Source organism: Ammospiza caudacuta, chromosome 3, assembly GCF_027887145.1.
Source record: "Ammospiza caudacuta isolate bAmmCau1 chromosome 3, bAmmCau1.pri, whole genome shotgun sequence".
Lineage (NCBI taxonomy): Eukaryota > Metazoa > Chordata > Aves > Passeriformes > Passerellidae > Ammospiza > Ammospiza caudacuta.
This window is the reverse complement of record NC_080595.1, coordinates 102,031,894-102,049,975: the sequence shown is the minus strand read 5'-3', so window position 1 is coordinate 102,049,975 and position 18,082 is coordinate 102,031,894. Positions and strand designations below refer to the sequence as shown.

Below are 18,082 nucleotides of genomic sequence, written 5' to 3'. Positions count from 1 at the left end.
TCATGAAGCATGTAAAGCTAGTTTGAAAATTCACATTGGAATTGTTTTGACACTTTCATGGAACAGATCCTCCTGTACGGCATGTCAAAGCATTTGGATGACAGCAAGGTGATTAGAAACAGGCAATATGTCTTCACAAAGGATAAATTATGTCTGACTAATGGTGTCTTTCAATGATCTAGTAACTGCATTGATGGGTAAGGGAAGAGCAACTGATACCATTTACCTTGACTTCTGTGAGACCTCTGACATCATCCCACACATCATCATTTTTGTTAAATTAGTGAGATGGGAGGAAAGTTGTAAATGCCCCATCCCTTGAAGTGCTCAAGGTCAGACTGGATGCAACTTCCAGCATCCTGATCTAGAGTAAGAAGTCTCTGCCCACTGCAGAGATGTTGGAAATAGATCATATTTAAAAGTTCCTTCCAGCCCAAATCATTCTATGGTGCAATGCTGTAATTCTATGATTCTCTGTTCAAATAAGGATCTCTAACACTTATACTTACATTTGGCAAATCAATACATGTACCTCTGTTCTGGCATGGCCTTGAAGAACATTCATTGATGTCAATTTCACAGTTGTGACCAAGAAAACCAGAAGGGCAATTGCAAATATATCCAGACTGGTTATACTGGCATATACCTCCATTCAGGCATGGCTGAGCGGCACAAGGATCACCAGGTTCCTCACAAAATGGACCTAAAAGAAATAAACATAAAAAAAAGTTGGAGTGATGCTTGGCATGCTCTTTGACATTACTTTTTTACTGTCGTGTTTCCATATTATTTCTCTTTGTTGCTGTTGCTGTTGTTGTTGAGGGATTGAGTCTTCTATTGTGTGTCTCTAATCTTTTTTACACTGTGAAGCTCCAATTACTGCCTGGGACATGTGTGAGCTATCCACCATCTGCAAAGCAAAGAATTTAACATAGTCCTAAGTGCTTTGTTTGTTTTGGTCAATTAACAAGGTAGGAATCACTGGGAGCAACTAATCCCATCTGTAGCAGAGGAAGGATGTGACTGGAGCCACGGTCCCGCGAGATGCTGAATAGTCACTGAACATCTCACAGCCGTTATAATTAATGGAAGATGAATCCAGTGGATTCCCAGACCAGGAGGGTTCTTCTCATTCCTCTTTACAGATCCAGCCAGTACTGAACCTGAATGTGCTTTCAGTTAGCAAACACACAATCAGACACTTATACACACTACAAATCTGCAGGCCATGAGAATCACCATGAACAGTGTCTTTTTCCTTAGATAAACATGAACAGCAGACAAATGAGCATAAGCACCAATGATGGCTCAAACTTTTTCCTTATCTCTGACTAGTTAGCATTGAAGTTCAACAATGAACATACACACTCCTTCATTTTCTAAATATAAAGCGTTATTAGTAGATGCCTCAAGAATCAGCATAGATTTTAAGTCTGTCTGATTTCCATATCCAGATCCTGAAACTCTTGCTGACTTTCTGACTCAGAGCATGGGTTGTTCCAGATCTAGATGCCATTCTAGTTTCTGGCTAGTCTAGTTCAAATATCTATCACTCCCTACTACGAGAATTGTTAGCACAGAAGTAGGAAAGAAAGGAGACTGTTACTCAGTCTCTGTTGCAAGAATAGAATCCATAACAATTCCCCAACTCACCTTCTTTAATTATTTTAAATTTCCATGTCTCTCACAAAATTCTCCCTTAAATATCTGTGAAATTCAGTGCTTGCTCATGGTGGTCTGTGCAACATTTGTGAGCCACTTATCCTGTTACTTGTTGAACTCAGCAGTTTCTCATGTTATGTCCAGTAGCTTCCCATGTTCTCCTAAATTCTTTTAACGCTAGGAAAGATTTACCTGATCTTTCTGCATACCTTAACACTTATGAACTGCCCAAGTATTTTTGACAATTAGCTCTTTTTAATCCTGTGACATCAAAGGTAAAGCAGAATTATAGCATCTAAGAATTTATTTCCATTTACTTCTGGAAAATTATGTATCAAATATGCTTTTTACATACTTTTATTTTGGTGCACTGATTCAAACCATGTCCCTAATACATACTTACAAATTACATCAGAAGAAATTTTTAACAATTTGCTAAAAAATTCAGCAGCTTTGTAATAAATTCCTTGTGAAGCAGTAATATGTATTGATTCAATATTTTGTTAGTAATTTTATTCAAATTACTAACAAAATACTGAATCAATAGATATTAGATGTATAATTTCTAAATGGTAAACAAAATACTTTTACTCAAATAGTAAACTACAGGATAAACATAAATAATTAATTACAAACCACAAAATAGATAAATATATGAGCCTCCAACAACTGAATTATGAATAGAATAGCTATCTAAAGCAACTGAAAGTATGTGGAGCAACATTTACCAGAGGATTGAAATACCACACTCTGTCTCCATTATATACCAGAACTGCTGATGTGACAGGGTCAAAACATTTCCCTTTTTTTCATTCAGTTCAGTAGAAATAGTTATTCCAATAATGCAAAATGAATTGGATCTATCTTTTATGACAGATTATTCACTTGCCTTTAGCATCAGAGGACACTCAAAGAATCTTTCAAAATTTTTTGCTATCACTCATCACCATAGTAACCAAATTACAGTACATTGCAAATTCCAGATGTTAGGGCTTGCTAATAGAGCAAGTTAAGGAGGCTATTGCTCAGAAAAAAGGTCATTAATTGCTATTAGTGCATATATAAGAGAATATTTGCAACATTAAGTGAGGGGGATTGGTCAAATCTCTCTTATTATTCAATTTACTGTCTTGCTGTCCTGTTCTACTTCAGTGCACCATTGTACCCCAGCAGTACTCATAGATGAGGTTATATATCAAGGCTCACCTTTTTTTTTTCTCCATTATTAGGCACATTTGACAATAATGGGTGCTTCTGCCCCACCCACAGTAACGATCAGAAGAAGGAAAATTAGCAAAACAGTGACCCCATTTGCTCTACCCAAAGGAAAGCCAGAAAGTGAAATCTCACTAGGTGAATGGAATAATGAGGTTTTCCTGCCATTGTTTCTACCCCTGAATCCTCCATGGTTTTTTGTGCCACCATTACCAAGCATTTCTTAACCTCTTGTTAAAAAAATGGCTCTCAATGGAATTATTAGACCAAAGAAAGACTAAATGAACAAAACAGGACAGAACAATGAAGACCAGTGGGGAAAACCAGATGAAAGAGATGCCTTTGGTAATGTTGTGGTCACCTGTAGCAAAACTAGGAAAACAGTATTATTCTGTTAAAAAAAATAAAGTGATAACATTCTTTTAAGAGAAGACTAAAGTAGCTAGAAGAGGAAGAAAGAAAAGCCTGAGAGGGGATAGAGAAACACTGACAATCACACCATTAGAAATATATAAAGGAAAACTGCAGGTTTCAAGGATGGCACAAAAAAGAGGAAAAGATATTTAGCTTATTACTCTTTTCTCCTTGACATTTCCTTGCAAAGGCAGCAAATATTTTTTTTGTCAGTTTTGGAAAGAACAGTGCATTTAATAGAAATACATACCAGTTATCTAACCAGATGAAGGGATATTAATTTAAATGAATATATTAACACATGGTCTAAAACACAAGTTACATCTACCAATGTTTTTTACAAAGAATTCAGTCTTGAGCTACAATTTTTCCTTACTCATTGAAAATAATTAAATCTTTCACATTCCTCTACTTTATAATTTCCTGTGTTCAGCATCTTATGTGAAAAACAAGAGCAACTTTCTTCCACCTGAACACCCATGCCTGATGAGTTTGACAAATCAAGTCATTAAATGGTATTCTGGAGAATGAGTGATTTGAGATTTTTATTCTATCATTCCCAAACCTGATATCACACTCAATCTATTTGGTAAATAAGATTAAAAGGTGACTTGATTACAGCTCTTGGATGGGGAAAATATTTAGCAGTAAAGGGATCATTAATTCAGAGTGTAAGAAAAGCAAATGACTGTAAAGAGAAGCAGAATGATATGATGTGAGAAAAATCTCACACATTTTTACCAGAGATCTCTTTATCTGACTACCATGAAATAATTGAATTCTAGATTTGCTGTCTTCACATCAATGTGTTTCAAAAATACTTCTTTAGCTTCATACAAGACAACTGTGTAGAAGAAGACGTATGTAATATAATAAGCTTTGGTCATATAAGATGAATGGCATGTCCTCTTAACTTGCAAATCTGTTTATCTACTTTGACTCAAGATGTATACAAACCCTTTCAAAAGCTGTGAAAATCAGAAATTATTTCTAAATTATTTTACTAAAAAGTACACGTTTTGTCATTATCAGTGGCTCTTGTTGCAACATGTTTAAATAAATACTGAAATTCATATCCATGCTAACACTTACTGACTTCTTGAATGTTGTGGTTAGAAGCACAGTAAAGAGGGAATAGGAGAAAAATAGATCTTTATAATCTGATGTCTAATGCAAGCCCCAGAAAAAGGACAATATTTAAACAATGCAGCTAGGATCAACAAATCACTCCAACTAGTATATGCATATTTGAAATTTTTGTACATCTTCTGAAGACCTGGGAATAAAATGAAAAAAAAAAAAAAAAAAGCAAGGTGAAATGTCTTAACTGCACAAATTTGCTACATAACCTTCAATTTTACTTTGATATCAATGAAAACATTGTGTAGGCATAGTATGTGCCCTAGATGCTGTGCATTTCTGTTGCCAACAATTTCAACAGAAGTAATTTTTCCCTCAGTGAGACCCAAAAAGAGACATTTGCTTAAAATACTGAAGTCCCATTAGTACTCGCTGATGAATGATCAGCTACTCAAAGCTTATTCAAAATCTCAGGAAGATAAATGTAGAAACCATGTTATAATGGGAGATGGTTGATTCCTGAAACTTCAGAGTGGAAAAAAAATAGGTAGCAGCTTGATTGAACACCCTGATTAAAGAGAAATGTCCAAGAAATTAAAAGTATCATCAGGATGACCAGTTCACTTTTGTCTTACTATATATAATGAATTCCTGTTTGCTTTACTTCAATGAAATAAAAAATTGTGGAAGATTAAAAAACAGGAACAAATGAGTAAAGATTATCTAATGGACCAAAATGAAAGCTAATGAACTTTAGTTTAAGGAACTGAACCTTATTTCCCGCATCCTCGGTTCTTTTTACACATGAAAAGAATAAAATCTTTCACCAAAATAAAACTAATGACAGAAGAACCCCTGTCACAGACATATTTCATGAAAAATCCTTTCGTTAGGATTTTTTCTGCTAAGAAGCTGTGAGGCCTCAGAAATGAAATGTAAACAATAATTATCTGCTGCTGTGGAATGCAACAGGTGCATCTTTGTCTGGTCTCATGTGGTTGTTTTTAATTAATGGCCAATGGCAGTCCAGCTGTCTCAGACTCTCTGATCAGTCACAAGATTTTATTGTCATTCCTTTCTATTCCTTGCTAGCCTTCTGATGAAATCCTTTCTTCTATTCTTTTAGTATAGTTTGATTATATAATTTTCTTTTAATACAATATATATCATAAAATAATAAATCAGCCTTCTGAAACATGGAGTCAAGATTCTAGTCCCTTCTCTTATCCTGGGACCCCTGCAAAATACCACCACAAACCCCAGCTTGTCCTTGTTCAGTTTGACTGTATCCCACCTAGTCTTGCTCTCTATGGTTTCATTGCCATGTTAGTGATAACCCATTTAAAGACAAAGGACATTCCTGATGCCATTGATAAACATCACTCAATTTGTTAAGATATCACATAGTGATACTTACATAAATATCTGCGTTTACTGATAAAATAAGTAGTTTCTATTTCAATTTCAGGATTTCTGGACTTCACATTTATGGAAACATTTCTCTTCCCAAGCAGTAAAATATGTTAAGAATCATAGTAGCATACCACACTTTAATATGATATAAGTACTCTCATTTTATTGTTCCTCTAATGAAAAGTCAATATTTTCTAGAGCAGTTTTGCATAAGACAGAGTAGACTGGTTCAGGAAACAGCATATGTTATTGTCAATTATTTGTACTTGTCTCAGAATAGAGCAATAATATTTCAGGGTTAAGATAAAAGATTAAGTATTTCATGGAAGAGAGATTTATTTCTAGCATAATTGAAGCAAGTGAATGCCACTTAAGGCAATCAATGACCAAGATACACAATAAGCAGTAGACAGAATAAAGGCTGAGTATGACGACAAGTATAGAAATTTAATTGTTTAAACTACTATATTAATATTTTAATATGTTCAACTTATATCTAGAATTATAGAAACCTGCACAATGTCCTTACACATGCCACTGGCACATATAATGCAAATTAACAACTAATTAGTAAACAACTCTTTTAATCTGATGACCATCAGATTTCAATTTATTCAGTTGTGAAAAGATTTCTACTATTAAATAATTCCTGTCTTTTTAGTTTCATTAAAAAAATTATTAAAATTAGTTTAGTCCAGTCCACTTCTTGTTTTCACCTTCATGAGCTTTGTCAGATATCCTTCCTTTTAAATGTAAAACTGAAAAGAATTTTTAAAATTCTTCTCTGCAGAATGATTTTATTTTTTCTGTTTAAAAATATCACTGAATCACAAGTTCTTGTCTTATATATCTGGACCCTGAAATATATCAGTACTTCCATTACTGCACTAAAATCATTAATCTTTAAATTCTTTTAAATACAGTAATTGCGTCTTCATATGCATTTCTAATCAAAACAGATGAATGATACCTTGTTTTTCATGTAGATGAAGTTTCAGTATAGTATGAATCAAAATGAAATCTACTTTAGGTACTTTAAATCTAGGTCTTTCATGGAGTAAAAATCTCTGAAAGATTATAAGGGTTATAATCCTAATTTTAGACCAAAAAGGAAGCATCTAAGCTCGCTGATGTGCTTTACAGGAAAGCTCCAATCAGCATACTTGAAATTGACATTTTAGAAGTACATGAATGAGAAGAACATTAGCTTCCATCAGAGGCAAGCCTAATAGAGAAAAAATTACAGTACAGCTGGAAAACCTCATCAAGAGTCCTTACAAACTTTCAGTTTTACCTCTTATCTTGGCTAACGACACTGTTCAAAAAATAGTGTAAGCCAACAGAACTGGTCAGGTCCTGGGCAGATGCCACCCTGGCTGTTGCTAAGGCAGTGTGCATGGCTGTCCTTGCCTCTGGAGGGCTGCTATTCCCTGGGCAAGAGCAGGGCATCACCCTAAGTGTTAGAGAACATATACCCTTCCTCACTTAAAATCACTTCCTAGTGCTTCAGTCTGTTGCAGAAAGGCGTGTTCAAAATGCTGCTAGGGGCATCAGAATAAGAGCTGTAATGTTCAGATAGACAGTTATGACGTTTGTCAAGAACACCAAGGCTGCCCAATCACCAAATGCCCAGATTTAAAACGTTCTTTGTCTTTGCAGCCAGCTGAGGGTGTTCACCACGCAGAAGAATATCTGAGTGTGTTCATTAGCAATGAATTCACTTCTATTTCATGGGTTTTACTACAGTAAAAATTATATGATTTCTTTCCAAGCATTTTTTGGAAACATGGTTTCAAAAATGTAGTGATTAAACAGTGTTGTCTCTGAGGCAAGTTTCTTCAGAAAGTATTATTTCAATTCCTCAACTGCTCATCAAGTGATAAGACCTTGTCTATACTCCTTGTTTATACTGTTCCAGATGGCTCACAGACTTCTCTTAGAAGCTCAATTTTTTTGAATTCTGAGAAATTACACCTCTTAGAGATGAGATCACCTGGGATTCAGGGACTTGCATTGTGCATGAGGTTTCTCAGCATGGTTTCTAAAAGAATGAACGGGAATCACACTTCTGATTAAAATCCTAAATGAAAACAGAGCAAGTAAATATGCTAAGCAGGGCAGCTTTTTTCTTCATTAAAACTGAAAAGTTGGTGTGATTCCAAACTAAAATAGGTTGATAAATAAAAATTTTAGAAAGTAGGATACATATGTCAACCATATATTTTTAAAAAATTATAGTTAAATCTGTGCTAACAGGTTTACTTTGCATAATAATTTATTCTGAGTGCCTTCTTTACACACTTTTCTTTGGCAAAGTGATATAGGTAATATTTGTTGCATTATTCTTAATTCAGTTATGCAAAATGACATGCCTCTCATTTTTTTGGGCAGTCAGAAATGTGATTATTTATGATTTATCTCAATGGAACCTCACATAATCTAGTGTAAATCAGAATAATCCTATAAAACATGTTGGGTGGATCTAGACATAACACATCAATATATACATTAGTCAGATTTATCAAATTCCTTTCTTTCTTTCTTTAGGAGTGGAAGTCAGCAGATGAAGAGCAAAATTTAGATATTTGGATACCAAAAGCTTTAGGCTAATACCTATTGAGAGACAAATAAAGAAACTGACTTGCAATTGAAAGTTCCATAAAAAGCCTTTAAAAATTGGCTGTAACATGTCTGTACTATACACATCAGTATTCTGCAATCATGATTATGTCATAATAAATGTAAACCTTTTAGAATTCTAAGACTAGTCAGAGGCTTTTTTGCTGTTGATGATGATGGTGATAATTGCTTTTATCCATCCTACTGGAAGTAATATTTTCAAGAATTCCTCTGACACTAGGATAAATTAAAGATGCAAAAATTTATATATTGAGAGTGGGCAGTTCAGTTAGTTAAGTGCATCTGGGAAGAAGAGATTTAAATAAATCAGCCACCAGAAAGTTGGTATTCTTTTATTTCTCTCCTAATATAATTTTTAGAACAGATGACAGGTGATTAACTTTCTCCTCTCTCCTCAGTGTTACCACAGCCAACTGAGTGATGGCAAAAGATGTATGGGCTGAAAAATAATGTAGTTTCATGAGAGTACCCAAACAATTCCCTCCATAACAAATTATATGATGTGTGGCTTGGTATCTTCTCTTGTTTGCAGTCAAAACTGTGTGAGAAGACAAAAAAAGCTTGTATAAATATGTGCCAAGCCATGTTTATACATCACCTCTAAATCAACAATGTACAGCTATGGGCAAATGCAGCTCACAGCAATAGCATATTATACACAGCTGCAAATACTGAATTAAAAATATTGAAAAACTTTCACTACTTTCAAATGGGAATATACAGTTGTTTAAACCCTTTAATTTCCTCAAACAGCTTGAACCTTTGGAATTCACTAATTTGTATGAATTCTTATTCCCTTAACAAAATTCTTTTCAAAATCAGTTTGATGGATGTGAATAACTGAAGCTTGTGATTCATTTGTCTCCATAGTTTCACAGCTAATTATTGTTAAAGGTTATATATCTTCTTTTTATAATCTGTAGTAGTGTGGAAGCAGGTATACAATTACTCAAGAAGAAAGAAATTGACATATGGAGTAGTCTTATCAAAAGATAATTGATTTTTCAAGTCTTTGACATAAGAGTCTATTCAAGATATATACATTTACTTTTGTTTCATCCTCAGAAATCACAAGTCTAAATGACAAGATACTTCTATTGCAGTGAAAGAGGATTTTGGATGAGATGAATTCCTACTAAATTGCTTAACAATATTCAGAAACATGACTGAAGACCTGGGAAATGGATCTTCGGGAGATATAGCCACTTGAAATTCAATAACCAAGGTAAGGGTTGAAAAGAAATGTAAATTATAGGAATATATTCTGGGAAGGTGTGCCCTTGGGCAACTGCAGCGTACAGGGATGTGTGCTAAATAAGGGAAAGTCTGGGACAGCACAGAAATGGAATATTTTAGAAATTGAGACCAAAAGAAGGCTTGAATCTCAGTATTAGAGAAGCACATCACAGTAGGATTGGCTGAGTAGTTACCAATAGACCCATTTTGATACCTTTTGTATCCTAGGAGGGAGAGAAAAAAAATGTTGAGGATACATGTTTAAATAAAAATAATTTATAACCTGTATGTTGTTGGTGAGGAAAATAGGCTGTTGCTGTTTTATCTTGAGTATTTTGATACTGCTGATTTTTTTATCCTAGCTTCAAAATTTTAAGCAAATCAATTGTCAAAAGGTCTCAAGAGGGTTCAGTTGGGTTAATGTCTAAAATGCAGGCTGGTAAAATGGATAAAATGTGGAGTATGTTGTCAAGTGACCACAACACATAATCTCATAATCCAGATTTACGTTCTATAGTATGAATTAATTTATTGTAAATCATTATTCTTGAGAAGAAAAAAAAATCCCTAGGAGTACATATGGAAGAAAATCAGAAAAACAAAATAATTATTATTAAGATTTAACTAAGTTTGTACATCTGTACATTCTATTAGAATTGTGATGAAAAAGAAAGGATCTGCTTATTGTTCAGGTTGTAATATTATTAGATACTGAGAACCAAGACTGTATAATACCGTTTGCAAGTAAATCAACCTTTGAACATTCAAAATTTCTCAGAACTGTAACTTTTAGTCTCCAGTGACCTCGGGTATATTTCCATTTGGGTATATGTCCATTTCTTGACATCCATCAGCATTATTTAATGGGACAAACGGGTGTGTTCAAATCCCTGCATATTGGGCTGAGCAGTGCAAGGACCTGCCGGTTCTGGAAGCACTGTAGAGGTACAATGTGCTCAGAGCTGGAATAAATTCCAAGGCACGAATGTTGAACGAGGAGTAGAGTCTGAGAGTCTCTCATAAAAAGATTAGTCATTCTCAAAAGCTGGTAATATCAACATGGGTTTGTGTCTCTAGCATTGTGATGCAATTTAGAGGAATGGAGGCCTGGTATTGTGAAAGAGGCCTTGAAAATTGCAGACACAGAATGCAATGTATGGCAGTACAGTACATGGAATATTTGGAGGCAAGGCGCACTCTAGGCCCTGGAGATCCCACAGCTGTGAACAAATCACCAGTGAACAGTCAAAGAAATGCAGGCCTGGAGGCGGACAAAAATGGTCTTAGGGCAACAAAAAGAACAGTATCTAACATCCATAAACCCCACCACAGATTGCAAATTCAGGTGTAATTTGGAGCTACAGCCCAATGAAGAAAAAGAAAGGTATATAATGATGTTAGCAAACATATGCATATTATCCTGAGTGGATCCTAGAGCAAGAAAAGTAAAACAATCAGCACAAATGTCATATTCCTCCTGGGGAAGGACTACAGATGCTCACAGAAACAGCCACCATAACACACCCCTGGGGCCAGTGACAGTAAAAGGAGCAGGATAAGGGCAAGCACAGCATCTAGAATGGGGTCAGAAATTAGGAAGCCTGTATGCATAAGAAGTTTACAAGTATTATTATTGACATCTTTTCTGCACAGATGAATCTTAAGATTTCAATTATACCTTGTTTGGCTTTATATTTGTAGCATTTTCTCCAAAATCCTGCCTTTAAATGTCAATGACAAATAATGATGTGTAGCAAGATGATGGCGGCAATATAACAAACCCAAATCTGATGGAAAGTGAGAAAAAAAAAAAATTAATGGAGAAGACAATGGCTGGATTAATGAGAAGACCCCTTCAGTAGTAAGTGAAAATTCTAAAGAAAACTGTGTTTCTCTCACCATTTTGGAGATTTGTGCTCAGTAATATATAAAAAAGCAAGTTCACATGACCTAACTCAGCAATTTAAAAACTAGATATTCCCTCTAACCCCTTTTAGAACCAGCAGTTTAAACTGGACCCCTTTAGAAGATGGCTCATTCCATCCTAAAAGCATATCTAGGACTGATTGTTCATGGGATGTTTGCTTTTCTTCTAACTGAACATGGCAAACTAAACAAGTATTTCAGGTTAGATACTAAACTCTAGACATCTGATGTTTCATAACATGCAGATAAAGTTTGCTAAACAAATGGATTCAAGGTAATCAGATAATAGACTTTTACAACAGATTCATCTTCAAAACCATTCCCATTCTAGCAATCTACAAAGGCTAATTGATAAAAATAGGTTTCTTGAGTCTCACTTTTACTGCCAAAGTGGTAAAATGTATTTTGAAGTGATTGGCTTCTGTTTGGAAAAAGGTCTCATATCTTGGAAGACAAACAACTACAAATATGAGGTATTCCTATCTATTTAGGGATTTCATTCACACATATGCTTAGTAATAAATTAAAATGGGCAATGATTATGCAAGCTTCCATCTTCATATATGGTGTTTTTATCTGCATCTATAATTTTGATTCATTTTGAAAAATGCCTTAGATTTAAATTATCTAAGTTTGCTTTTATTTACATGAAGTTTGAACAATGCAGCAAATAAGTTTTATTTTTCATAATAAAGGGTTTTAAGTCTATCAGCAAGAAAAAACAAAGGAATTCTCAAAGATTTTTCTAAGGTTTGAAAACCTTTTGAAGTAGTGACTCTGTCATAATTCACTGGTGGTCATTATCTCCTTGTAAGATAAGTTTGGCTTTTGTCTACTTAGTAGTCTAGAAATCATGGATATCCAGCATGGAATTCCTTTTAAATGAAGATAGACATTATTTTACTTATATGTTTGAAGCAATATTGATTCTATACACTGGGCTTTATCCCTCCTGGAGATAGCGATATTGTTCGTAAAACTCTGTTTTGTTGCTAATTCCATAAAATAAGTAAATGAGTCTTACTAAATTTGAAATGTGCATAGCCATCAGATTTTCAAAGTGAAAAAAAAAGGAACTTCATGGAATCTTTGATGTTTCCTAGTGTTTGAATTTCATTCATGAATTAAGTGGATTAGGTGTTGTGTTATGTTGACCCATGGTAGGATGTCAAATAATCATTCAGCAATTTTGAAGACACATTGTGTGAAACCATCAATTTCCAGACCTTGAAATAAATCACATGATGCTATTACAGACTGTAAACCCTATGGTCCTTTGTATTTTAATTAATTATTTAAAATATTATAATGACCACCGTACTCACACAATTTTGAATTGATTGCCTGCCATGGAGATTTTCTTCCTTCAAAAATTTTTATGAAGTATTTTTAGAAAGCTCTTTGCTTGCCTTCTTGCATATGGATGTTAGAGCTACTTGCTTTCTTTGTGCTCATTCACATCAAAGAACAGAAGACTGGAGCTACCAGTGAGGTAGCTGATAACAGACAGGAAAGGGTACATTGCTACGGATGTTGCCTCTGGGTAGGTATGGATCTGAGCGCATTCTGAAGTATGGAAGAGGGATTTGAAGTTGAGATACTATTTAAAGTGGGAAGACAAGCCAAGTGAGGCCTTGGGAAAGTGATCTTTGATATGAGGACAAAGGTTGACTTGCTTGGAGCGCACTTGGTGGCATCACAGATCCTGCAACGCAGCGACCCTAAGGGTTCAGGACCACTGCTCACTTCAGTGAACAGACTGCATTTTCTCATTAAAGTCCTCACTGTGAAAAGCCTTAATTTGTTAATGTAAAAGGTCCACTATATATTCAGTGTCTGCTATTATTAACTAAACCTGCAAGTGTTTGCTGTGCTGACTTTTAGAAATGTATTCCAAAAAGTATAAGTTAACTATTTACATATTTACTGAGCAAGAGAGTGGATAAGTGGATAAGACATGAGTAAATATGGCTTTGTTTTCTAGTGTTTAGAGAACTTATATAGCAGGTCTAAAATGCATAATGTTGTTAAGATTCTTGTTCCTTTCACAGTAAGGATAAGGATCTTGTCCAGAATCAAACATATCTCTTTTCCTCTGTACTAATAATTTCCATGGAAAATGGAGACATTGCAAAGCATCGTTGTACAAATCTCATGTTACACAACTCAACTGTAGATTGCTCTTAATGACACAGATTTGCCATGTGTTTAACTTTTGGGTTTATTTCTATCTAGAAACTAAAAATTGTTTGTAATATTGTTATTCACACTTAGTTTGAGATAATTTCACCACAGACATCATAGAGTGTAAGCACAGGGGCACTAAGAAGTCTTTAGTCCAACCTCATGCTGAAGCAAAACGAACTATGAAGTCAGATCAGGTTAGTCATGGGTTTATCTATCCTAGTCTTCTAAGTCATTTATAGGGAAGACTGCAATCTCTCTGGGAAACCTGTTTCAGTGTAGGATATCCCATTGCTTCCTTCCCAACTTCCTTGGGCCCTCCAAACCTCCTTGCTGGTAGGGTGGTGTTTGATGCAGAAAAGGCCTTGATGCTGTGCAAGCCCTGCTCAGCAGAAACAGAAAACCCTCTGTGTTATCAGCACTGTTTCCAGCACAAATCCAAAACAAATCCACATACCAGCCACTATGAATAAAATTAACTCCAGCCCAGCCAAAACTGGTACATCTGCCTTTATGCAGAGACAGGTGCTAATGGTCCCTGCCATGGGATGAGATTTTGAGTCAGGACTCTGAAGTGTTACATTTCAAAGATAAAACTGCAAGAAATACTGAGTAATTTGTAAATGCTAATGGTAAATCCAGATGTGATATGGAACTGCAAGTCTAACATTAAATAAGTTAATTTGGTTTTTATTTATATTACTTAATATCTTGTACTAAACCCTATATTTTGAGAATTTAAACATGTTCATCTTTCTGTGCCAATCCTGAAGAGTAAAGAAATCTGTACAAGGAATTCTAATATCCTTTCTCCATCAATGGTAATTAATTGCTACCCTGGGAAGAAAGATCAGTGTACTCAATAGTGGTGTTATCAGTCTTGCAACTTTGTGCCTAGAAATACTTCCCAAAGCACAAACTTCTGGTGACATGTCATTATGCAAGGAACTTCACTTTAATTCTTAAAGGAAGTTTCTGTGACAGGTGAAGAGAGTTCCAAGTGAAAAGGTTAAGTACTTGTCAGATCATTTTGTTACTAGGTATAAAATGTCAGTATAAGCTAATATATGTTAAAATATTTTTTAAAGTATGTGAGCGAGCAGTATAAAGGAATGCCATGTCTTAATTTTTAACTTTTTTTTTTTTTTTTTTTTTTTGTCACAAAAACATTTACAAAACAGCAGAATTAAATATTTTATAATTTAGGAAAAAACCCCAAAAATCTGGTAGCACTAGGGAATGGATGTTTCTTCCCAAGTACTTTGCTTATAGCTGCCTATTGATTTTAAAACTACTGACATTTCAGAGTAGAGGTTAAGATTAGATATTAGGATGAAATTCCTTACTGTAAGGATGGTGAGGCACTGGTATGGGTTGCCCAGAGTAGCCATGATGCTCCATCCCTAGAATTTTCCTAAGCCAGGTTGGATGGGGCTTTGAACAACCTGATCTAGCAGACTGTGTCCCTGCCCATGGCACGGGGCTTGGAAATAGATGATCTTTAAAGTCCCTTCAAAAACAAACCATTCTATAATTCTATGATTCAGACTGAACAAAACTCCAAATGCAATGTGAATTAGAGAATTCAGTCTTACTCAACATGCAGTATTATCAGTCAGGCCTGCTGTGTTTGAGCTGCTATGTTATTTTTCATTGCATGAGTTTTTAAAAATGAACTGAGAACTGTAAAAATTAGCTAAATTAATTTTTTAGCTATTTAAGTGCTACATGATAGTATCACTGTATCTCATGCCACAGGACTAGAGCTACATCTCCAAAGACCCTGCTCTTGAAAATGGAACCAAAAAGAAAGAAAGTTTCTAAATACTGCATATTGTCTCACTTGTTATTTAACAACTAATGTTATCTTTTTCTTGGGGTTTAGGCTAAGGATGATCTGGGATATCAATTATTATGGATATAAAACAAAGAACTAAAGAAAGTAACAAAATGGCATAGGGAACTCAAAGCTTGATATTATGTAGACTTCTGGATTACAACTGTGATATTTATAGAAGGCATTTCTTCCTCCTGTGTCTCAAGTCTAGAGTTTATTTATGTGTGTATTTTGTTGTTGCTGTTCGTTTGGTTCATTGTTATTTTACATTACTATTTTTATCTTAAATACATTTTTATAATCACAGACAACTTTGTTTTCCCAGACTGCCAGCTGAAGTCTTATCCCTCAGGCATGAAGGGTTATTGTTTGCCTGGCAAAGACTGAAGGATGGAAGCGTGCCCTCCTCCTCAGGGGCTGTCTCCAGAGATGGAGCTGGGGCAGGGGAGGCAGCAGTTATGAATCTTAGCTCAGGTCAAGGTGAGGGTGAGTCTGCACTGCTGGGTCAGTACAGAGCCTGAAGCCTTCTACAGTAAATGGCAAAAATTATGTATTCACTGCACTACAAGCTTTACAGTATTTCACAGGTGGAAGAAGCTGCCAGCCAGCTAATCAGTAGTGTATTTACCCTCTAACTGGCAAGACAAAAAGGCAATCTGACGTAAATACACTGAAGAATTTATGGTATCCTCTTTAGAAAGCACTTCAGATTATCCATCAATGTATTGTCTTGTTATCCAAAACTGTATCTTCTTGATTTTATTCATTCTGCTATGGAAAAAGGTTCAGTTGTCATTTTATGCAGAACACTGATTTACAAGATAAAGACTTGTAAGTTTCATCCATCCTCAAAACCCACACGATCCAATAAGCCAAAAAGCTGGGGGGCATCATTCTGACATATTTTCAAATTTGTCATTTGTTCTGTCTTCATGTCCTTGGTTTTTTTGCTCATTTATAAATATATTCTGTTTATTTTTAATTCTTATTTTTTTCTAGGATAGAGTTATTTTTCTTCATAATTATATGTATGAGGCTGTGCTAAGAATTTGTGCTAAAACCAGTGTTGATAACACATGAGCATTATAGGCACTGTAAGCAGTACTCACAGTGTCAAGGCCTTTTCAGGCTGTGCAGAGAAATTTTGGCTATCCCATTCCTGGAAGTGTTCAAAGCCCCGTTTTGAGCAACCTGGTCTAGTGGGAATTTTCCCTTCCCATGGCAGGAGGGTTGGAACTAGATGATCTCTGAAGTCTCTTCCAACCCAAACCATTCTATGATTCTATGATTCTGTGATTCACATAGTGCCCCACTGCTGTAACTAGGTGTCCCTGAAGGGGTAATAATTAGCATTGACTCCATGATTCTCAGAAGGCTGATCAATCACTTTATTATACTATACTTATTAAGAAACCCATTGCCCTTACCGACAGTCACAATACAGGTGGACTCAATTGATCCTTCAAACTAAACACCATCACCATTGGCCAATTAAGAAATCACCCTTTTGTAAACAAATCTCCATAACACACTCCACAAGTGTAGCAAGTGAAGATAAGAATTGTTTCTCATTCCTTTTTCTGATCTTCTCACAGCTTTTCCCCAGGATAATGCTGGGAAAGTTCAGTGCTGCTCTCTGTGGCCTGAGAGCTGCTACCACAGCCCAGCATTGGATGTGCATGAGAAGTTGGGAGGGGACAGAGGGGACAGCTGAGCCCAACCCACCCAAGGGATATCCCAGATTATCTGACGCTGCACTCAGCAAGAACAACTAAGGGGAAGAAGGTACTAGCGGAGGGACATTTCTACTTTCTGCATTTGTTGTCCCAAGTTGCTGTAACGTATGATGCAGCCCTGCTTTCCTCAAAACAGCAGAACATCTGTCCCCTGATGGCCACTAGTGAATGAATTACTTGTTTTGCTTTTCCTATGTGCGTGGCTTTTTTCTTCTCCTACCGAACTGTCTTTATCTCATCCCATGAGATTTTTCACTTTTACCCTTTCAATTCTTTCCCTCCTTTCTACTTGGATGCCCTGTTTCTGGGTTTGATATCTTAGCAAACAGTTCAGTTGTCCTAGCTCCTAGAAATTCCCTCCAACACCACTGACTCATGTCTATCTGATGCTTACTCCTCTCCAGTAGTCTTTTTCATTAGCTGCTGTACATTGCCTTTTTCTCCTCTTTGCTACACTGCCATGTTAAGGCTTCTACCCCATGTCTGCTCATGTTTTACTCTTGAAGAAACAATCTTTAGTCTTATTTTTTGATAAAAGGGCATGTTAACTGAGATTGAAAAACAAGAGTAATTATTTGTTACCCACATTTTTAAAGTGTCCTGGTGGATGAGTACCACTATTACATAGTACTCATTTTATTATTTTAAAATGATGCTGCTGGTGTCAATAACTCTGACTCATTTATAGTCCACTCTCCAGCCTGGGCTGTGACTGCCCTGTTGCATAGTATCATTTAAA

At 35.6% G+C, this 18,082-nt stretch overlaps 1 protein-coding gene across 1 annotated transcript in view; it reads right to left on the bottom strand.

Annotated features, from left to right (window-relative positions):
- Positions 1 to 18,082, bottom strand: part of EYS (eyes shut homolog) — a 704,807-nt gene that overhangs the window by 659,737 nt on the left and 26,988 nt on the right. The window contains exon 3 of the mRNA XM_058801756.1: positions 510 to 703. Within this exon, the coding sequence (XP_058657739.1) occupies positions 510 to 703 (194 nt within the window). The remainder of the gene's footprint in view (positions 1 to 509; positions 704 to 18,082) is intronic.